A 27,551-nucleotide genomic window follows, 5' to 3' on the forward strand; every position below is an offset into this window, starting at 1 on the left:
GTTAGTTCAGGAGACTACAGACCTCTCCTCTGCAGGACCCAGTGCTGACTAGAAGGCCTCTCAGTGTCTCATTCAGATCCCAAAGAGAGAAAATCCGGCATCCCCAGCTCAGCAGCTCCGTCAAGCTCATGGGCTCCTGGTATCAAATGGCTTGACAGCCCCAGAGCCCACAGGCTACCCCTGTTCAGTCAGCTGTGGTGGAGGACCCTATGGTTCACAACGTCAGATCACCTCTCTCAGTAAGAGTCAACAGAAATGCAGTGTTCCTCCTCATCACAACATCCTGACTAGGGGAACATCTTTCATAGAAAACCAAGATTTTCATCTCTGGTTATCTAGGTGGCTTAGAATTTTAATTTTTCTCAGAGAGATTCCTTTATACCCACTTATACTATTAGGTAAATGAAGGATAATTACATTCTCTCTGGAAGCACCCAGTCCGTAATCGAGTAGTGAGTCCGCAAGATGATCAGTCTGCCAGATTTGGGGGCTGTGAAATAAATTTCTTTTGGTGAGGAAGAGAGGAGGAACAGCAAAGGGTTTCTTTAAATCTGAGTTCTTGCAGGAAGGAAGATGCCCAGAGGAGAAAAAGATGCAGAGAATATATCGGGGTCGGTGGGGAAGATAGCGTGTCGGGTATTTAACAATTCTGTCACCGACAGAGCTTTTCTTCTCAAACCCTTTCCAGCCGGAAGTTGAACAAACCAGGTCTCAGTCACCAAGCAGCTGTCCTGGAAAAGGAAGGCAGGGTGCTTACCCCTACAGGAGAGAAAGAGACACCAGATTAGATCCAGCCTCTGCTCTCAAAGACAGCCTCAAATGAGAGGAAATTGCAGCTGCTCTCCAGGCTGACTGTGGTAAGAGCCTGATGAGAGTTTACTCAGGGTAGGAAGGGTTGATGTGAAAAGCCGTGCTGGGCTTAGGGGCGGACCTCTGTGCTTGGGGAACTGGTGCCCATCTTCGAAAGACCTTTTTGGTTGTAGCTTGGATTGGTGAGAGTCAACATTATGACAAAGGGCACTTGCCAATCAGAACGGATACTGGTCCCAATGGAGGAGCATCGGGGGGTCCCTTGGGCTGCAGGCATGGACTCTTCAGCTGCAAAAGGGGAACATGGCCCAGGGAAATACCAACCAGTAGAAATCGTTCTGGTTTTAACAATTGGAGGTGAGGTGTAATGTGGTGTTTATGGCTCAACACCTTCTGAGGGACCTTCTGAGGGAGGAGACTGGAGATACAGGCCTGGCTCCTGCTGGGGAGGGGCTCGAATCCACGTCAATGCAGATGCCCATCACTCAGGAAGGAACAGGGGAGCCCTCTGTCTGGGGGACATTGTTCAACCAACTCCCTTCGATTAATAATTAGGAATGGCATGTGGGGGTGCTCTATTGATTGAATGTGCGGTGCCTGTCCTTTGTCAGCCGGAGTCTGAAAGGCATTTGGGAAGAGAGTGACAGGCCCCCGAAGCATGATAGTACTGGAGGGCTGACAGGACTTCTCATAGTGGAGTCCGGCCTTCACAGATAGGGTCAGTGACTTGGCCAAGTTCACGCAGCCAGAGACAAGCCCTTCCGGCCCAGGGATGGCTGCGGAAGGAGAAGAGAAATCTTGTCAATCAGAGGCCAAGATGGCAGTGGGGTGGCCCAGAAGGGAGGGTGGCCCGTCAAGAAGGTGCTGTATTCTCAGCAGTGGAGTTGGTTTTTGTGGGGGGCGGGAGTACGGTTTTAGAGGACTTATTCCTGACGGGTTCACTGGCTCTCACTCTTCCTCTGGCCTGGCTTGGGGTGGCTTCGCGCTGTGGGTGGGAAGGCGCACGCCCCTGCAGCTTCCAAGGCTTGTCTTCCTCGAGCGGAAGGCATCAGGCACCTCCTCCCGGCGGCCCCGCCGGCTTTGGTCCGCCCCGAGGCTCCCCAGAGCTCGCCAGGCGCCAGAGCTCCTTGGGGCCGGCTCCGGGCCAGCCGCGGTCGGGACTCCGGCGGGTCCCCAGGTCCTGGGCCGTGCGCCGCCGCCCGCCCGGCTTCACCGCTCCGCCGCGGAGCCCCGCGCTGGGGAGGGGCGAGGAGAGCCGCAGCCCCCTCTGCCCGCCCAGACCGAGGAGGGGCGAGCAGGCGGGCACGGAGCTGGGCGAGCGCGGGGCTGTGCGCGCGTCTCTCCGGGCACACACTCTCCGCGCCGCGCGCTCCCCGGGCAGGGTGGCCTCGGACCTCCGCAGACAGCAGCGGTGTGCGCCGCGCTGGCTCCGGAGCGCGTTCACCGCCTGGCGGGAGCCTCTCGCTGGGGTCACTCGACTGCTGCTCCCCCTCTCCCGGGAGCCAGCGGGGTGAGCTGGAGGCCGACCCGGCCGGACGCCGCGCTCCTATAAATAGCACGCGTGTGCTCGCCTGGCGCTCTCCCGGCTGCGCGAGGACAAAGTTGTGCGCAGGGACTCGGGGCGCGCGGCAGCGGCTGGAGAGGACCCCGCCGCCGAGCCGCCTTGCGCCCTGGAATCGATCCCGCGACTCGGTGCTCTCCGTGCCCAGGACCCGGCCGGCTGCTGCCTACCTGCCGACGACCGGGAGGCGCCGAGGTGTGGGGCATTTTTGACGAGGCCAAAGTGGGAGTCGCTAGAGTCCTGGCCATGAACACAGCCTCGCGTTCTTCTCAGCCCGGGAAACACCTTCTGCTTCTGTAATCCGTCCCTGTCGCAAGCCGGACGCTCACCGGACCGACATCCGCACCGCTCGGCACCCACCTACCCCCGAGGCTTTTCTTTGCGTCTCCTTTGTTTTTCCTGCTCCGTCGTCCACCTGGGGGTGCTTGGGTTTGGGGTGAGAATTTACTGCCGTTTTCCTCTTTGAGGTGTGAATGGGAGGGTTTGCGGACTTTTAGATGTCCAAGAACAAGGGTGGGTGCAGGAGCCCCGGGCAGGGCTGATTCTTGGGCGGAGGAGGGTGGGGTAGGGGGTTCTGCATGAGCTCCTTAAAGGACAAAGGTAACAGAACCAGCGAGAGAGCGCGAGCGGAGACTTTGACTTCAAACCACGGAATTGGGGGAAGTGTGCGCGCCGCCGCCGCCGCCGCCGTTCCCGCAGCGCTGTCGATCTAGCCACTGGCAGCTTCCCGAGCGCCGGGGTCCCGGGCTTGGAGGCGAAGCGCGCGAGCAGGAGCGCAGCCGGCTGCGGCTGCCCACGCGGCTCACCATGGGCTCCCGGAGCCGGGCGCTGTCCGTGGTACCGGCCGTGCTGCTGGCCCTCACCCTGCCGGGGCTGCCCGTCTGGGCGCAGAACGACACGGAGCCCATTGTGCTGGAGGGCAAGTGTCTGGTGGTGTGCGACTCGAACCCGGCTACGGACTCCAAGGGCTCCTCTTCCTCCCCTCTGGGGATCTCGGTCCGGGCGGCCAACTCCAAGGTCGCCTTCTCAGCGGTGCGGAGCACCAACCACGAACCGTCCGAGATGAGCAACAAGACGCGCATCATTTACTTCGATCAGGTCAGACCCTGAGGGATGCAGGGCACCCAGTGTGTGTATGGATGGTGGTGGGGGGGTGGGGGGGGTCGATCTCCCTGCAGCCCCGACCCAGGCTGCCTGCTCAGGCTAAGTTGGTCTGGCTGGGACATGGGGGATCATTTTGGCACTCGCCTTCCCAAAGATGTCTGGGTCTGAAACTTCTGTCTCTCCCACCACCGCCCCTGCCCGCATTCTTTCCCTCCTGGCCTCCGGAGAGAGATGAGGGGGAGAGGCTGGGAGCGCAGAACCCAGCTACAAGAGGTCCGAACGAGTTTCACAGCAACAGGTCCATTGGAGCTGGCAGGAGTCTGGTCCCTGGATCTCGCAATCTCTTGGCAAGTGCTTGGCCCCCGGGGCTCAGACCCCTCTGCAGGGGCCGCCCAGGCGGTTCCGTGCGGTCCCCTCGGGATCTTGCAATACACGGTTTGTTTACCCCAGGTGGAGAAACTTCTCCCCAAAGAGAGCTTCGGGGGCCCACATTCTCTGCAGAGGTCTAGCAGGTGGCCGCAGACAGTGGGCAGCGATGGTGTGGGTTGGGTCGCGCCCACCTTTCTGCTGCCAGGATCCCCACACACGTTGCGGGCGCCACTGCAGCGGAAAGCCTTTCTGTGGTACTTGGAGAAAAGTTGTGGAGGGAAATGAAGGGCAGCTGCGGGGAGCTCCTTTTGGGAAGCGCAGGGGGAGCCTCGGTGTTTCCAGACCCTGCTCTGGTCCTTTCGGAGAATTGCAAATTACTGGGGAAAGACAGACTTTGGGGTTGAGGGTAGGGGGTGGGAGGGAACTAATGAAGTCTATGGCTTCTTTTGAGCGACCGGGAGCTCTGGGGTTTGGCTGGTGAGAAACCCCAGGGCTATCAGCTTAGCTTCAGCAGGGAGTCTTAAAACTGGAAACTGACTCTGGGGTTGTAATTTCAACCCTAACAGCACCCAGAGTATTTTAAATTACAAAGTCATTTGTGTAGTTCACAGTTGTATGCAAAGCCACATGGGTAGGAACACAGGTTAAGTGGTACTGCAGTGTGTGCCAGGGAAGGGAAGAGATGACATTTCCATTCCTTAATTGTTCCTAAGTAATGCACTCTCCAGCTGGCCAGGCAGAGAATGCTTCTCTGGGGCTTACTATCAGATAGCCATAATTTTTAAGGAATGAAGCAGCCCCTTTGGGGTTTTGGTGCAGTGCTTTCCATCCTGATGGAAATAAAGTCGAGCACCACCCCTCGTTTATATTTCAGTGCATTAATTAAATGTTGGACCGTTGTGGACATGGCACTGTACAATGCCTTCTTTTCCATGACCTTTCTGTCAATTAGAAGATGAGAGGATTTGTTCTTCTGTTTGGGAAGACATGCATCTCAGAGACCACAAGACACATTTAGTTATGTCTCTATGTGCCTGGTTGCTCTAATTACAATATAAAGGCAACATCCAGCCTTATGTGTAGTCAACAGACTACACATAATACTAATCAGACGTTTCCATTATTGCTAATGAATTATGCTCCTCGTATCCGAGTCAGAAAGTCCCTGCTAAGTACCTCAAATTATTTTAAATGTGCTTGAAAAAATCTTTGTAACACCTCTGCTGGGGATTATTGCAAAGCTGGTGATTGGTTGTTGAAAGATCATTAATCATCAGGTCAGAGAAAGAAATCTGAGGATTGTTTGGAAGAAGGTGAAATCTCAGAATGAAATCATACACATACATGTACTTAAGTCGAAGGTTGAACCTGGTACATCAACTTGACCCACTATGATATTCTGGTGCATTGCTCAGAGGTGATAGTATGCTTTTAGGGAATTATGCAAAAGGCCTAATATTGGTGCAAATGTAGAGTTTACAAGAGATGGTGCAGATTGCCATTGATACAGTGGAAATGTATCCTTACAGGGACATCTGATTTTTTTGAATGCCAGTTATAGATTTATTTCTTGGAGAGAAATGGAATAAACCCCAGTTACTTTACAAACTTCCCACCCCCAAACATTCTCATTCTCCTTCTCGTAGAAGGGACTGACTTAGGTGACATTTGCAAATTTGGTTTAAGAGGTCACATATTGAAATTCAGAGTTAATTTCATAAGCAGTAGAAACAGGCTGCACATCTTGGAATACAAAATGCATTGCTGCTTTCTTAGGAAATAGTGCCTTATTTTACTTTTCATTTTTGACCCTTGAGTTTAAATAAAGAGCAGGTGATTGATAAGAGAATAATGGATAATACTGGCAGGAACACAAGAAAGCCACCAGTTTCACAGTCTGTCCTTATTCATGCTCTACTTTTTGGCAGCCTGCAAAGGCTGAGTCATTGCCAAAATATTATAATTAAGGCCTAGATGGCACAGGACTGAAAAAATGGCCATGGATCTTAGGGGAGGTTTGGCGGAGGCTCAGGGAAGGGCCGGGCATTCACATCAGTCTGTGCAGTGTTCAGTGTCATGGATTATGTCACAGGGTGGAGGGGGTGCCTAGGCCTCTGTGTGATGTGTCCAGGAATGACTGCAGAGAGCCCACGGATGCCGATTGGCTGTCTTGGAAACGTCATCTCTGGACATTGCAAAGGCTTATAGAGGATGGAAATATAAATACAGGGCAGATGCCTTTTATCTGGCTCTCAAGGTAAAGCTAATATTTATAAGCCCTCCGTGTTACCTAGATGTTTCCAGAGCCATCAGGCCTTGCTGGAAATTGAGGCATGAATACAAAGCAGTTATTTTATTTTACTTTTTTCCCCCTATACCATTTAAAAGACAGAAAAACCTTCCATTACACAAATCTATTTTCTAAGTCACTAAAGAGGAAAAGAGTAGAACTCAATGTTTTATTCTCTATGGTTTCTTAAGCTACTTATGAAAGAAATAAAACCAGAAGGAGAGATAGAGATAGAGAGAGAGAAAGAGAGAGAGAGAGAGAAAGAGTGGTGGGGGAGAAGCAAGCAAGGAAGGAAACTTACTTACAGAAGAGACTATTGTAATAATTTACTGTTCCTTATTATTTTTATTTGTAGATCCTAGTAAACGTGGGCAATTTTTTCACCCTGGAGTCTGTCTTTGTAGCACCAAGAAAAGGAATTTACAGTTTCAGCTTTCATGTAATTAAAGTCTACCAGAGCCAAACAATCCAGGTACGTGTTGTGATCCTGCTCCTTCTTTACCCCCGAACGGCAGTGTTTAATAGGCAGTGGGTTATGTATGTAAGTGTTTAGCCAGAGATGTGTTTTCATTATAAAAATAAACAACCATCTTTATAGTTTATTTTTAAAGCACTTAATTTCCAATTTTCTTCTTTATTTCATCCGTTAAAGCCATGACAAGAAACATAGAGAAAAATAAACGGTTGAATGTATTACCTTCATAACAACCCACCATTTAAAAAACACGTCTTAGTAAAAACTCAGTAGCACCAATCTCTTTATAAGATCTTGATTTCATTTAATGCAAAAATTATTTAAACTTGTAAGGAAGAATCTTCTAAGACTAGCGGAACTTTACAAGTACATATTAAATAAAACAAATTTGCTATCATTGTTAAAAATTACGAGCTACCCTAGCCATCAGAACAAATTTATGAAGGAATAACTACTCAACATACTTTTTACAAAAGGGTGTTCCCCTGCATATGCTTTAAATAATTTATGCTCAGTTACTCTGATCCTAGTGAATTCTAAAAATTTCAGTTCCACAGTTAGCAACATATTTTGTGTTGTCCTTTCTCAGGTAATAGGCTTGACCTTACACTCAAAGACTAGTTCCTATACTATTCAAATATGCTAGAATGGAATTCTAGCCTTCTTTTTTATCTTATTCTCAGTGTGTGTGTTATAGACTGTGGCCATAGTGAAGGGGGATTACCCTTCTACCAACTTTCACAGATCCTAGCGAATGGGTAATATATCATCCTCAGATTTAATTTAGGCAGTACTTTTTTTTGACATAAAAAGAATGAATATCTAGTAAACAAATTTACTAGCATGGAAAAGCTATTCCCAAGCTCCGATATTTAGAAAGTTATGTAATATTTAACACAGTAAAATCAAAATTGTAGTGGGGAGAAAATTTTGAGTTTATGATTTGTTAATAATTTTGAATTTATTAATTGTGGTTTCTTTGCTAATTATCCATCTTTAAAATCTTCACTAGCAGTGGTGATTATTATTTTTTAATACACATTTAATGTACATTTATTATTTTTAATACACATTATCAAGGAGGACAGAAAAAGAAAACACAACACCCCCCACAACACACATAAACACATTCCATAGTTTCAGATGGTTTTCACTATGACTGGCAGCCAACCAGTAACCTGAAAAAGATGTTGGTAGAATCATGCTGTATCTGGGTTTATCAGAGCAGAGGGCCCTGGGCTTCTTTTTACTAATATACTGGGAAGCCTCAGACTTGCTTTTTTTTTTTTTTTTTAAGATTTTATTTATTTATTTGACTGACAGAGATCACAACTAGGCAGAGAGAGAGAGAAAGGAGGAAGCAGGCTCCCTGCTGAGCAGAGAGTCCGATGCGGGGCTGGATCCCAGGACCCTGGGATCATGACCTGAGCCAAAAGTAGAGGCTTTAACCCACTGAGCCACCCAGGCGCCCCTCAGACTTGCTTTATTACCAAAACATTGCTATTGAATGTGAGAAGTAAATAAAACAGCGAGCTTAATGTATGAGTTGAAAGGAGGCCAGTTTTCCCAAGGCGAGGTTGCTCTTCATGGACAGTATTCTTTTGTAGGCATTTCAGGAAATTTCTATGGGGGAAATTAAAAAAAAAAAAAATCAGCCCAGTGGACCTTCTAAGTGTAGCCACTGCTATTGGGATGAATTTGCTGAACATGAAATATTTTACCAGACATTATTCATTAGCCCTGGTAGATGTTTTCAGTGATTTTTTTTTTTTTTTCCTCATAGGTTAACCTGATGTTAAATGGAAAGCCAGTAATATCTGCCTTCGCGGGGGACAAAGATGTTACTCGCGAAGCTGCCACTAACGGCGTGCTACTCTACCTGGATAAGGAGGATAAAGTTTACCTAAAACTGGAGAAAGGTAACTTGGTTGGAGGCTGGCAGTATTCCACGTTCTCTGGCTTTCTGGTGTTTCCCTTATAGGATTTGATTTCTCCGTGACATTCCGACCCCTGAGTTGTTGGAAGATCATTCTCTCATCATCCGATTGATGTCTTTGATCGGTTTCTCATGGGTGAATATGGATTCTCTTTAAGGATTTTAGGCCTGTCCGAACCAATACACAGTCTCACCGATTATTTTGTGTGTGCGCGTCTCGGTATACTTGGATGGGGACTCACAGCAGACATCGTATGTACCAGTGCTCAAGTGTAACAGTTAAAAACTGTCTGCAAGGTTTATTCTGAATTTAATTTCCCGGGATCACTGAATCCGTTGCAGATGTGGAATTTTATTTATTTCTTTTTAGAAGATTGGCAACTGGGTCTAAGAATTAGAAAACTCAAGTCCTGACTTCAATCAACGGTTAGTGCGATCCTGCCAAAGAACTCTGTGCTGTGTTGGTATATCGATTATACTCGTTTTTATTCCTTTGGAATTAGTTTGTTCTGTTCTCTTACAGTAAGTGGAGAGGTTTTCTGTTTTTTTTTTTTCAGTGACTGGCTTTGTGTCTTCTCTACAAATAGGGTAATGGATGGCTCGCTCACAGTTACCCTCTGAGATCACCAACATGACTTCCCTTTACAAAAAAGAACGCTTCATAGTTGTATTTTAATTATATATGTGAAAGAGTCATATTTTCCAAATTATATTTTCTAATAGGAAGAATAGATCGTAAGTCTGACAAGGAAAAAGATGCTTACCTGAGTTCTAAGTGCTCAGTCTCCAAGCCACCACCCCCCCCAAACGCCCTCCTCTTTGGGAAATCTTATACTTTCTTGCTCAGCTTGAATTAACATGATGGATAATAACCATATTATTAAAAACCTAAGGGATTTTTTCCCCTTGGACGTGACCACTTTATTAAATGGAGAGGGGACGCCCTTGTTTTTAATTATGCCTATTTTTCAAGCCTTCTGTTGTGTTTGAAAGTATCATCTGGTTTTGCCTTAATTCCTTCAATTGTATATATTTATCTGTTTAGCTAATATTGAATCCAAATATCCCATATCTAAACTTAGTGCAATATCTTATTTTGTCTTTTGTACAGGTCATATGAATTCATAAAATTATTTATGTCTCTGTCATAGAATAAAAGTTCATATGTGTTACCTGAATTGTTTTGTCCTTTCGGTTCGGGGAAATATGTATTCTCCGTGGTTTATGTCCATACCTTCTTTCCTTCCCCTTTCTTGTTTCCGTTTCCTGGAGTTTATCAAAAGCTTTCTGAATCGGGGGCGGCGGAGGCGGGGGTTGGCGTCCGGGAACCTTCTCTGAATTGGCCTAGGAAGCCTTCCCTGTGTTTAATCTGTTCAAATCCAGGAGTCGTCAGCCTGCCAAAAGAGAATCGATGCACTTCGTAGACTTTTCTTTCAGAAGGGACTTCCTCCAAGGTAGTTAAGTTAAGAGAATTGGTTAAAATCTCCGGAGGGTGCTCAGTGCGTGGCCATGGGTATAAAGACCACTGTTTTCAGTATGAAGTCTTCGGGGGGAAGTTCCACCCCCTTCACAATGCTAAAAGACAAATAGAAGGTCACAGGTTTCGTTTGAGGAGGAACTGTTTCTGTCGACGTGTCATCTGGAGCTTTGGCTCAGTTTCCCGGTCTGTTGTCAACTAAAGCAATTTGGGAGAGCCCCTCCTGTAGATGGTGGCAGCAAGGAAGGTGTTAGAGGACTCCGTAAGAGGGGACCTGTAGGCAGGGCTAGCGTAATTGCGATTAATCACCAAGTCAAAATATTCCTTCATCACAGAGCACTCTCCTTCCACCCCAAGAAGAATTATCTGGAGATGTTGGCATTGGATCTTCAGTGTTTTGCTTGGCAAGTTATTCTTTCTCCAGCTGGCTTTCAGTCAGAAACTTTCCTCCTTGGTGATTGCATAATGTGAGAAAACAATATTGCATAGGGGACTTTCGTCTAAATAAGAATGGCATCCTCTGCAAATAGATGTGCTCTAACATAACCTTCCCCCGGCTCTCTGTCTGTATTCAGGGTTTGCGTGTCTACTTTGCAGCAGACTGGATTATACTTGGATAAAGACACTACTAGTCATTTTTTGGGCAAAATGACTCAGGGATATTGGAATTTAATAGACACCTATGATGGAACAGAGAAGATGTGGGGCTTAACACCATAGACCAATTTAGAAGTGCCTTATATAAACATGCTTTGGCCATCCTTTGGGGCTTGCCCTTATTTTTCTTGATTTTTTTCTGAACATAAAAGAACGTTGGCAAAGGGCTTTACTGTAATTCCTAAGCTTCTGCGTATATATTTTGGAATGCAAATCCATTCAAAACCTCCCTGAAAAATTCGATATGAAAAGGCACTGAAGCTGTAGCTATCAGATGTGGGAGGGGCCTCGCAGCAGGGAGGAACCCCAGTGGAGAGACGAGACATCTCCTCATTGAGGTGCGATGAATGGGTTCTTCTTCCGGGCTGGGTCTAGGAAGTAAGAGCGACGCAGACCCAATGGCTGGAAAGGTAAGTTTGAAGGGAGGGAACAAAAGGGACAGAATGATGTAGTCCGGGGAGTCTGGATTTGGGACAGACATAGGATGGAATGCTGGAACCTTGCCTTACAAGCTCTGTGACCCTGGGCAGGTTCCCTCACCTCTCTGAGCTTTAGTTATTTCCTTTGTAAACAAGAAATTATTGTGAGAATTTAACAAGACACGTGAAGTGCCTCGGACTCTGTAAGGAAGGTCAGTGAAGGGTTGGCTGTTCTTCCTAACGTCCGAAGCCCTAGTGCAGTAAAGAAGCAAGAGGGGCAGAGCAGGATGTTAAGATTGGCATGACAAAGGGTCAAGAATGGATTGGGAGGAGAACTGGGGAACAGGTGGAGGCAGGGGTGTCAGGAGTCCTTCCAGAAATGGAGCCATGTGCTCCCTGTGTATTCTTTGACTTGAAAATAGTTTCCAGAAATTGCTCGGCCCACAAAAATGCTAACTGAACAGAGTATTTGCATCGGCCCTGTCCACATTCATCACTGCCAATGCTGTCTCTTCCGAGGTATTCTCCATCTCCTTTGTTCCTTGATCTATTGATCAACAAATACAAGCAACTGTCTGTGGCAAGCAGAATCCCAAGAAAAACACAATTGAAGGAAAGAAAGAGCTTGTGCATAGGATCTCACCGATTGCCCCTGCTTTTGGGGTGCTCCCCGTGACCTCAGATTCTGTTAGATGTGATTATCTAATTAAATTTTTGTTTTAATTCTTCTTTTTTGAATTAAGTCTGTTTTCCCCTTTCTTTTTGGTTTCTGGAGACCAGTAGCCACGTGTCTTCTTTTGGCCTCTACCTTTTCGCAAACTACTGTTTTAAATCTCGAAATAAGTTTCTTCAGCCAGCATGGATGAAATTATCCTTCTAATGTGCCACATGCTTTGTTAAGGTGCTGAGTTCATACACGTGGTGACATCTGCCCTTTTCAGACCTCCCCAAACATCAGACACAGGGTCTCTGCAGGGAGCAGCAGAGGTTTCAACGTGTGGTTCTATCTCACCTCCTGACTGATCGTACTAGGCCTACCAGTCCCCCTTTATTGTTGAATCCACCTGTCCCCAGGACAATGGTAACTCACTGGTTGTAGCACGGTCCCCAGGTTGGTTGACTTACTGCCCATAGAGAAGTGATGAGCAGAGGAACGTGACAGCTTATGATAGCCGATCACTTTCAGAGCGTGGAGCTACAGTAGAATTCTTGTGCTAAGTGGTTCCCTTGGGTAGGGAGAGGGTGGGATTTAAGAGGTTGGTTTTTATAGGTTACTCTCTCCCCTCTACTGCAGGCCTATCTTTAATATGGGTTTCAATGGCTTTAGAATAAAAAAGATGCATTTTTTTTTGCCCCCATGTCCCGGCCCAAGCTGACCTTTCTATGGGAAACAGCTCCTTTGTGAATTTGATCCTGAAGTTGCCTTATGTCTGCTTCTCAGATGAATGTGCTTAAGAACCATCTGGGAATTGGGATAAAAAAATGCAGGTTTCAATGTAGTAGGTCTGGGGTGGGCCCTGAAACTGCCTTTTGACAAAGCTCCCAGGTGATGCTGCGGGTCCTGCCCCAGGTACCACACGCAGAACGGCGGGACTCTCTGTGGTTGTTTGTTAAAGGCTCATTAGTCACTGTGTGGTCTTTGTGTCTGCGTCACCTGGGGCTTGTTAGGAACCCCAGGCGGGGTCTAGACTCACCCAGACCTACTGAGCCAGAATGCACCTTTTTCAAAAGGTCTTCTTGCCCACCCCATAGTTTTAGGCCCGGGAGTGTTAATGAAGTCTTGTCTTTAAGTAAAACCCGAGCCCTCCAGCTTCAGTCTCTCGTGAGCTGGGCTTCGGGCAGCTGTGGTTTTGCCAAGTCCCCAGGTGATTCTCTGAACCTCAGTCCATCCAGGTGCAGGCATTTCTTCGTGGTGCCCAGAACTACAAATGCTCCTGTGAGCCTCCTTGTTTGTAACGCAGCGGCTGAAGGCTGTGTGCCCGCAGCTCTCGTGCGGGTCAACACCGGGCTCTTCCCTTGTGATGGGAAGGGGCTTTGGGCACGGCGGCCGGCCTGTGCGGAGGAAGGACTCGAGGAAGACCTTCCCTGGAGCAAAGATGTGGAAGACGCTTGCGTGGAAATGAAGGTAAGTCACCCACAGACAGTGGCTTTCTGGAGAAGAGAGAAAACCCTTATCGACTTTCCTCCCGTATTCAGCATTTGTTCTGAAATAAAGATGTAGTTACCTCGTGTTTTTTTCTTTGTAATTGAAGGGCTCCTTCTCCAGGGATGGCTGTGCCTTTAAGCACACGTGGTGTTTGACTTCGGAAGACGCTGCTCCAACAAGGGTGTGTGTGTGTGTGTGTGTGTGTGTGTGTGTGTGTGAGAGAGAGAGAGAGAGAGAGAGAGAGCGAGCGCGAGCACGCGAGTGCTCAGAAGGATGAACAACACGTTTCCAGCAGGTCCTTCAGTGCATTTAAAATTCATCCAAGGGCAGAAGTCTTTCCTAACAATTCTTGGGACCCATTGGTGATATTTACAATGAGAAACACATTGTACTGAGCTAAGGAAGTCTTAGTCTTTATTTCCCCCTGGGTTACCTTGAGAGCATAAATTGTGACCCTCTGACTTTCCTGGAGACCCTGAAGGGCTTCGGTCTGGCTGTTCTCGGGAAGCTGAGGGGCTCACGGAGAGCTGCTCCGTGCTCGCGGTTTAGGCGTGGAGAGAGGCTGATGTTTGTTATTATTTATTTATTTATGTTGTCGGTCATGTTTCAGCTTCACTGCCGAGACCCGTCAATAAGAGGGAGAGAATGTAGGGACATTAATGCAGATCAGCTGGCTGTTTTCACATTACCTCTTTTTTTCCCCTTGGGATAGGACGACAGGGCTTAAAAGGACCTTTCTGCCCAGTGGTTTTCTTTCAGAGGGTTCCAGAGAGAAGGGGCATGGACAAGCAGGGGCAGGCCCTGGGCCCGTTTCAGGGTGGGGATATGGCGCTCTGTGCATTCCGTGTGGCCAAAGATCATTAAGCTGGAAACCAGTTCTGGTGGGTGTGGAGACGGCTGTGCGATGACAGGGGACTTGACCGTAGCCTGCGGTTAGGGTGGCATTATATGGGAATGAGGGCTGCTGCATTAGGGAACAGGTCGAACGCTTCCACACTGCACGCATAGGTCAGAAAATATCTCTAGGCCCCGAGTGACACAGCAAAACCCTTCTTTATTCTACAGTCTGTGGCCCCCTGTTGTGACAGGGCACTTATCCCGTTTGACACAAGACGAGGGCCTGTCTGCATGATTCCAGCGTCCCGGACGGAGTTTGGGGGCTTTGATCCTTTCCTGTGTTTACACGACATGGATCCAGCTCCCTTTACAAGCCGTGTGGGGCCGTGTTTCTTCCAAGTTCCTTAGCTATTTAGCAATGAACAGTCATGAGTGTTTCTTCTAAAATAGCTTGGCTTTTACTTGGAGTGTTAGCATTTTTAACATCAGTGGAAAAAGCGTCACGCCCCTCCCCCCATGTAGAAAAAAATGGAGCAACCGCTGACATGAGCATTCCAGCAAAGAGGTGATGCACAGGGATAAAAACAGATTGAATGAAAAACTAGGAGAAAAGAATGATAAAATCTCATTGATACCTGACATGAATGGCAAGTGAGTGAAAAGGAGTCAAGTTGATTCTGGTTTCTGCTCAAGTTTTGTTTTTTTCTTTTTCTTTCTCTCTGAGCGCTAAGGTCAGTTCTCGGCAGGTAAAAAGGTGCTGTCTCACCAGCGAAGATCTCAGCTTCTCTTCATTAGGGTGACATTGTGAACTGTGGGCTCAGAAAGTGTACTGGATTCTGCCCTTCCATTTTTTGGCTGGCCTGATTGGAAGGAGAAATGCTGTTGAAGGAGGCTGGTAACTTCTCTCCAGGGAGAGGAACGCCCCACATTTCAGTAATTCAAGGAAGCTGTGTCTGAGCTTGGAAGGAAGCCACGTCCAGCGCTCTGCCCGAGGAGAGCTGCTCAGCGTGCGGGAGACTTCAAGATTTAAGAGCAGCCCCAGAAACGCCTGGGGCTGGTCTCTGGGGAGATAGGACTTTGCCCCTTTTCCCTCTCATGAGAAGATGAGACAATATTTTATAAGTATCTGTAAAGGGAACGATGGAGCCCAAAAGCCATTTAAAAAAAGTCCTACTTTGCAAGATTTTCTTTACCTTGACTGACTTGGTAGTTAGAGATTTAAGAAAAAAAAATATCAAGTCCTCCTTTTTTGTCAGAGATTGGTGCAAAGTCATGATTTGAATTTGGCAAGAATCACACAGTTATCCATGACTCTCTGAGCGTTAGAGACCCAGTCTGTTAGGAAAGTAATAAGGCAAGAACCTTCTCTTGGAGTTTGAATGCTCTTTTTTTCTTTCTTTACTGACTAATCGATCACATGCTTATTGTACACCTACTATGGGCCCCAAATTCTCTAAACTCAGAATCTGCTCTTTCATCTTTCTTACAAGTTCCAAACCTCTGCAAATGCTTCTTCACTTCATGGGTGGAAATTCTGCGGTCTAGAAAGCAGAGCGGGGTGTTGGTTTCCATTAACACTAACGATAAGGGTTTTGAAACCGCAACCTGGTCTGGAGGACCTAATCACTGCTTTCACCCTAATTGTCTTTCAGAGTCCAGACTTGCTTAAAACAAAGAGTGATACAGGGGTGCCATGTACAGTTGTGGGAGTTGTACACTGCACTATCTCAGGAGTGTGCCACTTCTAGCATAGACATCATGGAACTTTTTATATTACTACAGTTTTCTAGCAGAAGGTAGTAAACTGTCATATTCTAACAAAAAATATTAAAACAATCCTCTGACAGATGAGAGTAACTTTAGTGAGAAGGTCCTTTTCTGAATTTGCATGAAAGTGCCTCAGAGGTTAGTGGTGTCCTAGAGAGAAGGAAGTGGCTTGCTTTCCTTAATGGTGCCCATCATCCCTTATTTCTAAAGAATATCAGGTCATGAGAAGTCAGGACAGCAGGCTTATATGCCACTGCCTCTCTATTAGATGACCCGGTTCCCATCCAGACTTACCTAAACCAGTCTGGAGCTCAGGTCTCCAGCCCGATGGAGTCCATGGGAAGTCCCTATTGACACTTAGAGCCAGAAGGTGAAGGGGACTCTAGGAGAGCCAGGGTGCTGCTACTTATGAGCCAATAAACACAGCTTCCTTGAAAGTGTAGCAGGTTAAATATGAATCTATAAATTTAGGTTTTCAAGGAAAACAAAAATCTTCCAAAATATTCTATAACTCAACTTTATTTCTGCTTTTAAGATGTCCCTCTAAATTTAGACTGGCTGGTAGAAAATTTGTTTTTCTTACTCTACCCCATTGGCCATGGATTTAGCCCGTGGTTTGGGGCCTTGTGGATTGTGGGTGGGGAGTGATGTACTTGGTCAGAGCGCCAGGTAGATCATGGCCCAAAGTCTTACAGTCTGTCTCCTGCCATGTAGTTCTCTTGAGGAAGTGGGGAAACAGTCACATGCTTGAAAGCTGTAGGAGAGAAAGAGAAGAGCAAAGGAGTGTGTTCACTGTCCAGATAATACCCCGCCACGGGCGGGTGCCCAGCCCCAAGGAGCTCACCTGGGAGCACACATGGTACATGATGTGCCCACTGATCTCTCCAACTTCCTGACCCTGTTCTGATCTCGGGGACCCACCGCCGTGCTTCTTGCTCTGTGCATGTCTTCCTAACTGCTGGAGTCTGGGCTTACAGCACAGAAGTGATTAAATGTTAGTCGCCGTGGAGGGCCGTCTCCCAAACCGTTCCCATGGGGCCACTGAAAGGCTCTCCCTCATGATTCCAGGGGAACATAACTTCTAGAAGGATCTGGCTCCTGCTGGGTCAGACGGAATCTGCTTCCTTATCTCTCTCAGTAAGTGTTTAGTCCTCTGTTTCTTCTACCACTGAGGAGATGGCAGAGTGCTCTGGGACCTGCCTCTAGCACGCTCACGAGGAATTCTTCTTCCCTGTGGCTTTGCAGGTTCTTGAAAGGGGGGTGCAGTGACCTTGGGCAAGTGACCCGTCCGATCTGCCTTGCCTACGTAAGAGGGTTAGAATGCTCTTCAGTTGTTTTCCAATGTAAGACCCTCCTGGGGTGCTTGTTGAAAACGCTATAATGTCTTTCCCTGTCCTTAAAAATTCTGAGTCTGTGAGCCAGGGACGGAGCCCTGGAAATCTGCATTTTTGACCAGCCCCATAGGGGATTCTGATTCTGGTTGTTTCTATACTACCCCCCCCCTTTTTTTTAAAAAGATTTTATTTATTTGACAGCGATCACAAGCAGGCAGAGAGGCAGGTAGAGAGAGAGAGAGAGAGAGGAGGAAGCAGGCTCCCTGCCGAGCAGAGAGCCTGATGCAGGGCTCGATCCCAGGACCCTGAGATCATGACCTGAGCCGAAGGCAGAGGCTCAACCCACTGAGCCACCCAGGCGCCCCCTATACTACCCTTTTGAAGAGGTAAATGAAAGTCCATCCTGGGGTTTTACAAACCATAAGGCGCCACGCTACATGAACTTTGTTCTTGCCTCTGTGATGTGAGACGTCTGACAGATCATTGCTCATTGTCTTTTGGATGCAGTTACTCAGTTTACACCAAACTGATGAGTCTTGAAGTGTGAAGCTGCTTTTTGAATTCCCAACCCAAGGAGTCTGCTCCCAGTTATTTTCATGACCATTTAATTTTCCCTCATGTTCTCTGAATGACCAAATGAAGGCATGTCTGCTTAAAAAAGTTGCAGACGATGCTGCGTGTGTGGGGGCAGTGATCAGAAAGATCATTCTAGGTCTCCCTGCTGACGCCACTGGCATCTCCGACTTACTGGGGTCCGTGGCTCGGGGGCTGGAGCCCACAGATCTGTCCTGGTTTTCAGCTTCTCCAGTGATCAGCTAGATTTGAAGATGGTCCGGAGCGACTTTTCAAATATTGCCATCCTTCCGTCCGGAACAAGAGCTCAGCTTTAACCCATCTTTTTACTTCCAAATCAGAAAAAAATCTCTGCTCCAAATTGTACAAGCATGCAACAGTGCTGTTGCCAGAAGCCTGTTGGTGCTGATGGGGTTGGGCTGTGTGGTGGCAGAGTGAGGGATGGGGCTGCAGCTCTGCAGTGGGGTTGAGGGGGACCAGCCAGACGTCTTGCTCCCTGAGCCTCTTGGGGTGAGCGGGAGGAGGAGAGAGGAAGCGTGGAGTCCCCACCTTCCGCCCCAGGGAGCAGGGTGGAGGGAAGCCCTGAGAAAGCACCCAGTGTCCTGGCTTCCTCTGTACTGAAAATGTCTGTGGACCATGTAGAAACCTTAAACTGCTCTGATGAGAGCCAAGATTGTCGCTCTGGGCTTCCAGGGACTGGTGCTGGTGGTGTAGACAGGTTTCTACTCATGGGGAGCTCCAGTGTTGAGGGGCTTCTTCTGGGGGGGGGGATTCTGGAGAGACCTGGCATGCACCAGACAAACCTCTGCTCCTGCAGAGGCCCGCTGTCTCCTGTGGGTGAGTCGGTTCTGACACTACTGTCCCAGTGTGCCGCCGTGTGCCCCGGGAGGCCGTGGCTGGCGCATCCAGGTGCAGGGAGAACCGAGATGAGCTCTGGGAACAGCCCAGCCCAGCCCAGCAGCCCCCATAGCACCTGCTTGTCACAAAGGGAGCGCCTGCTCGTGGCAATGAATCACAGGTGTTTTAGAGAAACAACGACACAAGTTCTAGACCTCCTCTCACCATCCAGGGAGGATGACCCCGCACACGTGTGTGTTCCTTTTAAAACACAAAATGGGGTTCCTCCCGTTCAGCTCTGTAACTTTCTCTTATTCTATCACCGATGTCTTTTCTTTTTAATAAAACTGAATTTTTTTTGTTATGTTGAAGCAATAAAATCTTATGAAAGTTCTATGTACAGCGCTGAATTCTTTTTTTCCTGGCCGGCTGGAGCATGTGTCCCCTTGCCTCTAAGTACTTTAGTATGTATTTCTTACAAATAAGGAAACTCTTTTACATGACTGTTATGTAACCATAAAAAATCAGGAAATTAGTACCAGGGCATTACTACCATCCTCAGATTCTGTCCCAAGTTTCACCCGCTTTCCCAATGATGTCCTTTACAGCAAAAGCTTCCAGGTAGAAAACCTATGTTGCATTCTGTCGCCATGTCCCTTTCGATGCCCTTACTCCGGGACTGACAAGACCGTCTGTGGCTGATTCTTGTGACCTGCCTACTTTTTTTTTCTTTTTTTTAAAGTAGGCTCCATGGGATGCCTGAGTGGCTCAGTCATTTACGTGGCCGTCTTTGGTTCAGGTCATGATTCCGGAGTCCTGGGATTGAGCCCCACTCAGCAGGGAGCCTGCTTCTCTCCACCCCACACTTACGCTCTCTCTCTCTCTCTCAAATAAGTAAAATCTTAAAAAAAAAAAAAAAGTAGTTTCCACACACTATGAGGGTCTTGAACTCACGACCCTGAGGTCAAGAACTGAGCTCATGAGATGAACACTTAACCAGCTGAGCCACCAGGCACCCATTCATCCTGCCCAATTTTGAGGCAGACCGTCCCATGCTATATTTTGTCACATGTGCCTCATTTTGGGTCTCTCAGGTACCTCCTCATGATTGGACTCAGACCATACATCTTCGCCAAGGTTATTGCAGAAGTGACACCGCCCTCCATTGTAGCGGGCAGCACACAGTTTAACTTTGTCTCTTTATTGACAATGTTCTTCTGATTGTTGGATTATGGTGGCATCTTGAGACCTTATAAATATCCCATTTATCACTGAACTGTCTTTTCATCTGCACTTGTATGGACTCTTGGTTTCCTACTTAATTCATTGGGTTATAATCCATTGCCATCCTTATTTACTTAAATGCTCAAATTGTCCTCAATTTGGTCAGAGGGAGCTCTTTTTGTTTGGTTTCAAATAAAAAAAAATCTGTTTCTACAGTTCTTTGAACACATTCTTGCATAAAAAGATGTTCCAGACTCTTGTACTTTTTCTGCCCTGCACAGGAAACAGCCCTTCCTCCAAGGCTCTGGTTCCTTTTAGTGGCTATGGGTACTTAGAAGCCAAGATCTGGGAACTAAGTGTGCTCACCGCTGGTGCTGCTGCTCCTACCCATTCTCTGTGGACAAGCTAGGGAATATACATGTAACGTACATACAAACACAGATCTGCGTGTTTATCCAACATCCATCCATTCGTTTATCTGCCAAAGCTGAGTTTATCCTGATAATCTCTAATTTTAGTCCAACAACACTGGTTTCAATTTTCATTTAGAAATTGAAATTTCACAGTGTGGAACCAATCTCTGTTTTCTACCTTTGTTCCTTCCCCTGTGTGGATGCTCTCCTTACCTCACGTAGGATCCGACATCTCCTGTCTCCCCTCCATGTACCAATGTGGAAGCCTTCCTCATCCCACCACATCCACACCTAGGATCGGGGTGGTTCCCTTGTGTGAATTCTTTTCTCATCTACTTGGGCTTTCATCATCTCGAGGCAGGTCACCTGTCTACGTGGATGCCTTTTTCACCCTGCTTAGGCATCAGTCATGCATTGGCCCGTTACATGCACACACACACATGCACACATATGGACACCTACAACCTGTCTTATATATATGCTTCACAACACTTTTGTTATGGTTTATTTATTTTCAGATTTATTTTTTCTTTTGCTTGTCTCCCTCTTTGGAATGCAACTATCATCATTAAGTGACTTTGTTTCTTTTGTCAATGCAAGTCTTTTTTTTTTAATTTATCTGTTTGGCAGACATAGATCACAAGCAGGCAGAGAGGCAGGCGGAGAGAGAGAGGCGGAAGCAGGCTCCCCGCTAAGCAGAGAGCCCGAAGCGGGGCTCGATCCCAGGACTCTGAGACCATGACCTGAGCCGAAGGCAGAGGCTTAACCCACTGAGCCACCCAGGTGCCCCCAATGCAAGTCTTGACATAGTCGGGAATCAATAGATATCCACTGATGGATGACAGTATGCGAACAATAATTTGTCCATGTTCACAGGGTCCTGTTCTAATCATCAGGTTGCCTTTGAGATTGTGGTTGGCCATCTAGCATTGCAGTAGATTTCTTCCTTGGGGTAATCATTCTTGGTGACCACAAAATATTTCCAGTTCTTCTCACTTCCAGGCACCTGGGGAGGCCATATGATAAGCATATGGCTAAGTGATATGCCAATAAGATGAGAGAAGAGTGATGTGTCCCTTCCATGGTGTCATTTGCAAAGACCATGTGCAGTTTGCTTTGTTCCCATCTCTTCCTTCTGGTGACTGTGGAAGAACATGTTGACCTGTATCGGTCCAGGACCTCAGTCATGATAAACCTGTCCACCTGCTGACTTGGGTTGGGCGTGTAGTGTGAGCCACAAAGAAACAGCTGTTGTTTATTCGTTTGAGATTCATATTTTGTTGCTGTTGCATGCCCTAGACTATCCCGATGAAGCACTATTTAAATAAAACTAAAAAATGACATTTTATTTCACAATAACTCTTTCTGCCTGCAAGAAATGGTTTGCAAATGAGCAGAACAGAATTTGGACTATGACCTTTGTAGGAGAAAGAAGCAAAGGAGCAAGTGTGAACTGACCCTGAATTTACTCTAGACAGGCAAAACATTTCAGTGAACAGTGCCATAAAGTCTACAAAATAGACACTAGAGATGCACTTGGTACAGCAGGTGATAGGCTGGGTGACCTGCCAAGCCTCTCATTTTCTTCTCTAATTTCTGTGATTATCAAAATGATGAAGTACAGTCAGTTCATTAAAATCCCTCTTTGAAGGCTAACCCAAGCCTCCCTGCACATCTCAGTTTCCACGCTGTCTTAGTGAGAAATGCCGAAATCATCCTTCCCGTGACTTGGCTCAGAGGCCACATGGTCACACCTCATGCAAGTGGCTCGTTTGACCAACTCTCCAGCTTTGAATCTTCTCAGGTTTCTTTCATTTATTCACATATTTACATACTTGACATATAAAGGGTCTGGAGAGGGGAGACCAAGGAATGTGGAGTGGCCTGTCTGACGGTAGAAATGCCCCCCTTTTTGGTGCGAGGGTGGGAAGGTCACAGCGGAGTGAGAAACTACTCCAAGACACCCGCAGCTGGGTGGTTCTGTCATTTTCAGCATTTGAGTGTTGTGCCTTTTCTCCAAAATGGAAGATTCCTACTTCCTAGCCAATAGGGTGAGAACCCAAAAGCTTTCTTCCTTTCCTCAACCTTTCTCATCCCACACCTAAAGCAAACTCAGACAGCAGGACTAGGTCTTCACGCTTCCCCGTATGCTGGGGCAGCTGCTGGCAGCCGTGGGTAGGTTGCGATGACTACAACAGAGCTTAGCACCCTCCATGTGGTCTTCTTCACAGTTCATTTTCTACCCTGTCAGTCTGGGGGAGAGGCCCAGACTCCAAACTACGAGTGAGATCCACTAGCAGACACTGACTTTGCTGGTCCGCAGAGCACACTTTGAATGCCAGGAAAGAAAGGAGACCATCCCTGCTCTGGCGGAATTGGCCAGCTTGAGGAGAAGACAAAGGCAAGCTAGAAAGTAGGGACAGAACCACACACATGGAAACACAAATGGAAGCAGACGCTCTGCTGGGCTTGTTGACACAGTGTCCTGAGGAGTCAGGTTTTGGGAGGGTCTCTAACGGTGATGTCACAGCCTGGGTTCTCAGGAAGTGGAGGCTGAGACGGAGATGGGTGCAGACAATCCTTAGGAGAGATCAACATATGGAAAGGAAGGGAGGAAGGAAGAAGGAGCAGAAGGAGAAGTCCAACTGAGGTGCAGGCCTGACCTCCAAGCTTCGGGTAAGTTAAGAAGGAGCATTGGAACAAACAGAGTTCCTTGAAGTTCTACACAGGGCTGATGGGCCAGGCCCTTCACATGCCCACACTGCTGTGCTTGGATGTGAGGACAGGTGTGGCCTCAGCCAGGCTGTTCTCTGCAGCCGAGGCCAGACTTGAGGGGGTGGACAGTGGAAGTCTGCTTCCTGTGCATTTCCCTGAAGCAAATCCTTCCCAGAAGGAGGGCTCTGAATGCCACGTTTCTGTACCCACAGTGCTGCTTTCTTGAGTGCTCAGGCAGAACTCTTCTCGTATGATGAGAAGCTGAAATATTTTGGGGTGAGATGGTGTGGCTCCTTTGGAGCTGATCACAACAGTGACTGATAAATGAATTTCTGGAGTGGGGTTTTCCCACAAGACGTGGCTGCTCAAAACCTTAGTCCGGCGGATCTCTTGGAGGATGAAGGACCTCCACTTATTTGTGGGCAGCAGAGGAGGGATGCAGGCAGGTGGGCCCCTTGGAGGTGAGAGCTCACCTGTGGGGGTCAGCCGGGCTGGGGGAGCAGTGGCCATTGTCAGGGCTGCAGAACCACAGCTACAGAAGACTAGCAGCTTAAATAAAATCCAGAAAAATAATGATGTGCATTAAGCATTCACAGAATGCTAATCCAGAGATGATTTTTCTCTTGGTTGTTTTGGGTCCTTAGAATTTCAGGAAGGTAGTATTGGCCTGGTGAGCAGTTACCAGTGAGTCACTTGGTGCGACCTCACGTCCATGCATGTGTGGTTCAGAATCACCAATATTGGCTTAAAACAACACACATATTTTATCTGACCATTTCTGCTGGTCAGGAGTCCGAGCACGACTTTCCCAGATGCCTCTGACTTGGAGTATCTCAGAGGGCTGCATGCAGGTGTCACCGGAGCCCAGGGTTACATCTGAAGGCTTTTCTGTGGAAGAACCCACATCTGCACTCACTCACGTGATTGTTGGAAGGATTCCTTTTCTGGAGGGCTGTTGGATTAGAAGCCTCCATTCTTTAGTGGTGGTTGGCTGAAGGCTGTCTTCCCTCCTTGGCTATGTGGGCCTTGTAGACAAGGTGGCAGCTTCATCAAAGCGTATGATCTGAGGTGGTTGTGGAGAGACTGTCCAGAAGGCGAGAGTCATGTGTTTTGCAATCTGATCTCAGAAGGGACACCCCATCATTTTTGCCATATTCTATTTACAGGGAATAGAATAAAAGCATGCGATCGATCCAGCCCTCCCTCAAAAGGTGGGATGATGTGAGAGAATATGAGGGGATTCTTGGGAGATATTAATAAGGAAAAAGAATTGATTCATGAAGAAAATGGGTGATAAAGATAAGTAGAGCTTTTAGGAAACTCGCTACATCCAAGGTGCATCATCAGAAGGGAATTCTGATGGATTCAAGGGTAGTGGTAACTGGTGTAATGAAGCCGGTCTTCAGGGCTAACCAGATCTGAGACTCCAAGGCAACAAAGGTATAAAAAGCATCTTACGCTCTGGGGGGTGTTGAATTTGAACATTAAAACTTTAAAGTTACCAGCTGATAACATTTCATTCGCGAGATCATCACTCAGGGACAGAACTCTAGATGTTGGGAAGAAACACTTCGAAAAGCCACTGGCATGAGAGATTAGGCTCAGTGTAGTCCATGGTTCACAAATTGCCTCTGGGTTCAGGTGACTTTGTTTGGATGAAAACAGAAATGCAAGTTTGGGTGCAGAGTGGAATTGTTGAGGATAAGAACATAGAGGGAGGTCAGCGTGCTTGTTTGCTGGGAGGGACAGCCATCCTAAGAAGGCTGTGCAGAAGAGGGAGGGGGGAAGAGTCATTTCAAATATCCATTTCCTTTTATAAAGCCATCAGGAAGTCTTCAATGATCATGACGTTTTTGTGGAAGGAATCTCCTGGGGGACTTAACGAGGAGGACAATGCGACCGCCTCTGAGGAATGTCAGATATTCATAAGATGGAAAGTAGTGGAAATTGAGTTTTCCCTCTTCTTTATTCATCTATGCTTCAATTCAACAAATATAACGTTATTCACCAAGCCACTGAGTGCTGGGGATGCAGAGATGAGCAAAGACCAATACAGTTGCTACCCAGAGTTGATAAAAGTGTGAATAGGTTTGAGGTGAGGCAAATGCTTCCAGATAGTCTAAGTCATGACCAGGGGCAAGGTGCTATGTATATGTGTGTATGCGTGTGCACGTGTGTGTGTGTGTGCACGCGCGCAAATAAGTACCTGGAAGAGTTATTTGGGACAGAAAATGGCTTATCAAGCACCCGAAGTGACTTTTTCAGAAATTGTCACTTGGGGGCCCAAGATGAAATCCTATGAGTTGTAAAAGCCGTGGAAGTCGACTCTGGATCTGCCCCTTTCTCTGCCGGACTTAGTGGCTGTTCTTTCCCAAACCACGGTTGGTAAGGTAATGAGATTCCTCAGTTCGCCTCTGCTGCCTCGAGTGTTTATACAACCCAGCGTTGACTTTTGGCCCCTCCTCTTCAGAAGACCAAAGTCATGCATTTTTAATTGGAGTTTTTCAGCCAAAGAGCAAACTGGCTTGCTGCCCAACTGATGGGTGAAGATGTCGAGAGAGAAACCCTCACCTTCTGTCCTGCTGGCAGCAAATGAAAACAAACCACTTTTCTCTCTTTCCCAGCTGCTTTCTCTCCTCCACAGGCAAGACTCTATTTAAAGTGCTGACTCTTTCCCAGTTCTAAGCCAAGGGATAGAAATCTACTGGCTTAGACTTTGTCTTTCTCTGGCAAATTTAGGCTGGCAATGCTGTGGTATTCACTGTCCCCTCCCTCTGTCCCCGTCCCATTTCCCATCTCCTATCCCTGGCAAATTCAGCTTACAGGGGTGGTGGTGGTGGTGGTGGTGTGGTGTGTGTGTGTGTGTGTGTGTGTGTGTGTGTGTGTTGTTGTTAAGCCTCCCGGAAAGCGATAAGTCAGTCATTGAAAACCACACTTGCTAAAATTTATTTCTAATTCTTCAAAGTCATCTTTAAAGGAAAATAAAACCTACAACCTATACAGCACCCCCACTGGGACAATCTTTCTTTGGCTCCGTTTGGTAATTCAGTTGTGATAGGTAAAGCAGTCCAGCCGTAGCAAAAGCAAGGAGGAGAGAAAAAAAAAAAAAAAAAAAAGGAGGGAGAAAAGAGCCTGCCAGCAGCTGTCATCTATCTTGTGAAAAGTAAAAAGTGCTTACCCGTGCCCAGATAGTAAATTCTACCTGCTTTATTAAATAAATGTAATATTTCACTCAGGGAAGGAGACCTTTGGAATATCTGGAAAATCTTGCAGGCTTTGAAATGGAATAAAGATTGATTTATGTGGAGGTTCTCTTGTATATGTGTTTTTCTTCCTCCTGACACAAAGAACGGTAACCAAGACACAAGATTCATTTTAAAGGACCAAGAGAAGGAGTTGGGTTATTGGAGATTTGGGTGTTTTATTTATCTTACTTTAAAAAAGAAGGATCAGAGGGTTTATCAGATAGCTAGATTTTATGATATGGGTATTGTAGAGCTATTTCAAGAGCTAATGGCAGTGTGTGAAGGGCCTGGCCTGGAGGCTGTCACATAGTAGGTGTTCAGAATCGTTGCTGTTTTGTGTAATTAAGGATTTACATCCATCGTTTTGGCTTTTATTTTGCTTTGTGTCCTGCCTTGAACCAAAGGTCATTTAAGACAACTCTATCAAGATCATTTCAATTGCTGGTGATAGAAACCCAAATCAAACTGGTTTAATTAAAAAAGCTGGCCCACGAAACTCAAAAGCTCATGGAGTGATGGCCTCCGGTACGGCTGCATCCAGGCTCTTAAAATAGTAGCAGTAGGATTCTTCCTTCATCTCTTGGTTCCAGTTGCATATTATTGGTTTTAACTTACAAGTCTTTCTCTTGTGGTGGCCCCAACTTCAGACTCCATCCTGTAGCTCTAGGCCATCTGTGGCTCATCTCCAGCACAGAAAGAGAGTTTTTCTTTTAAAGAATATCCTTCAGCTTTAGGATTCACTTCAGTTGGGTTAGCTGAGCTCAGGAATACAGCCTGCATGAATCATGGCTGGTGGGATGGGATTATGCCGACTGGGGCAGCCCTGCCAGTCTCTGTGGGCTGACAGCAGAGTAGGGGTGGCTCCCCAGGGAAAAAGGGGGACAAAACAGTAGATGTCAATTTCATTGGCTGAAATAAACTCTGGGAATGAAACATTATCTTCTCCTCTCTTTCCTTTTTGCTCTTTCTCCTCCATTTATTCAGTGACTATGTAAAGCTTTCCATAGGTCAGTTCCGTATCAGCAATACAACACACTAGTAGTGAAACTGATGTTTTTACTCCCTCAATTATTTATTTGATAACTGAATACACATTTAGTGAATGTGGACTGTGCACCCACATATCCAGTGTCCACCTTTTGGGCCGAGCCCAGGATCAGGCACAGAGGGAAGGGAGGAAGAGGGAAAGAATATCTCAAACTTGGCCCCTGGGGAAGAAAGTAACGATTAGGTCATAAACACCATGTGGATGCTTGCTGTAAATCAGACCTGTGCCGGGCACTTGGGCATACTGTCTTTAATCATCATCTTCCCTGAAGAGTGGCCACTGTTATTATGCCCATTTCTCAGACGAGGAGACTG

At 47.0% G+C, this 27,551-nt stretch overlaps 1 protein-coding gene across 1 annotated transcript; it reads left to right on the forward strand.

The window, feature by feature from the left end:
- Window positions 1-2,121: 2,121 nt before the first annotated feature.
- On the forward strand, window positions 2,122-9,094 carry CBLN4 (cerebellin 4 precursor). Its single transcript, XM_032878934.1, has 3 exons — window positions 2,122-3,469; window positions 6,490-6,606; window positions 8,393-9,094. The coding sequence occupies exons 1-3, from the start codon at window positions 3,179-3,181 to the stop codon at window positions 8,588-8,590; spliced, it is 606 nt and encodes a 201-aa protein (XP_032734825.1). The 5' UTR covers window positions 2,122-3,178; the 3' UTR covers window positions 8,591-9,094.
- The last annotated feature ends 18,457 nt before the right edge of the window (window positions 9,095-27,551 follow it).

This window comes from Lontra canadensis, unplaced genomic scaffold, assembly GCF_010015895.1.
Source record: "Lontra canadensis isolate GAN:19392208 unplaced genomic scaffold, GSC_riverotter_1.0 scaffold65, whole genome shotgun sequence".
NCBI lineage: Eukaryota > Metazoa > Chordata > Mammalia > Carnivora > Mustelidae > Lontra > Lontra canadensis.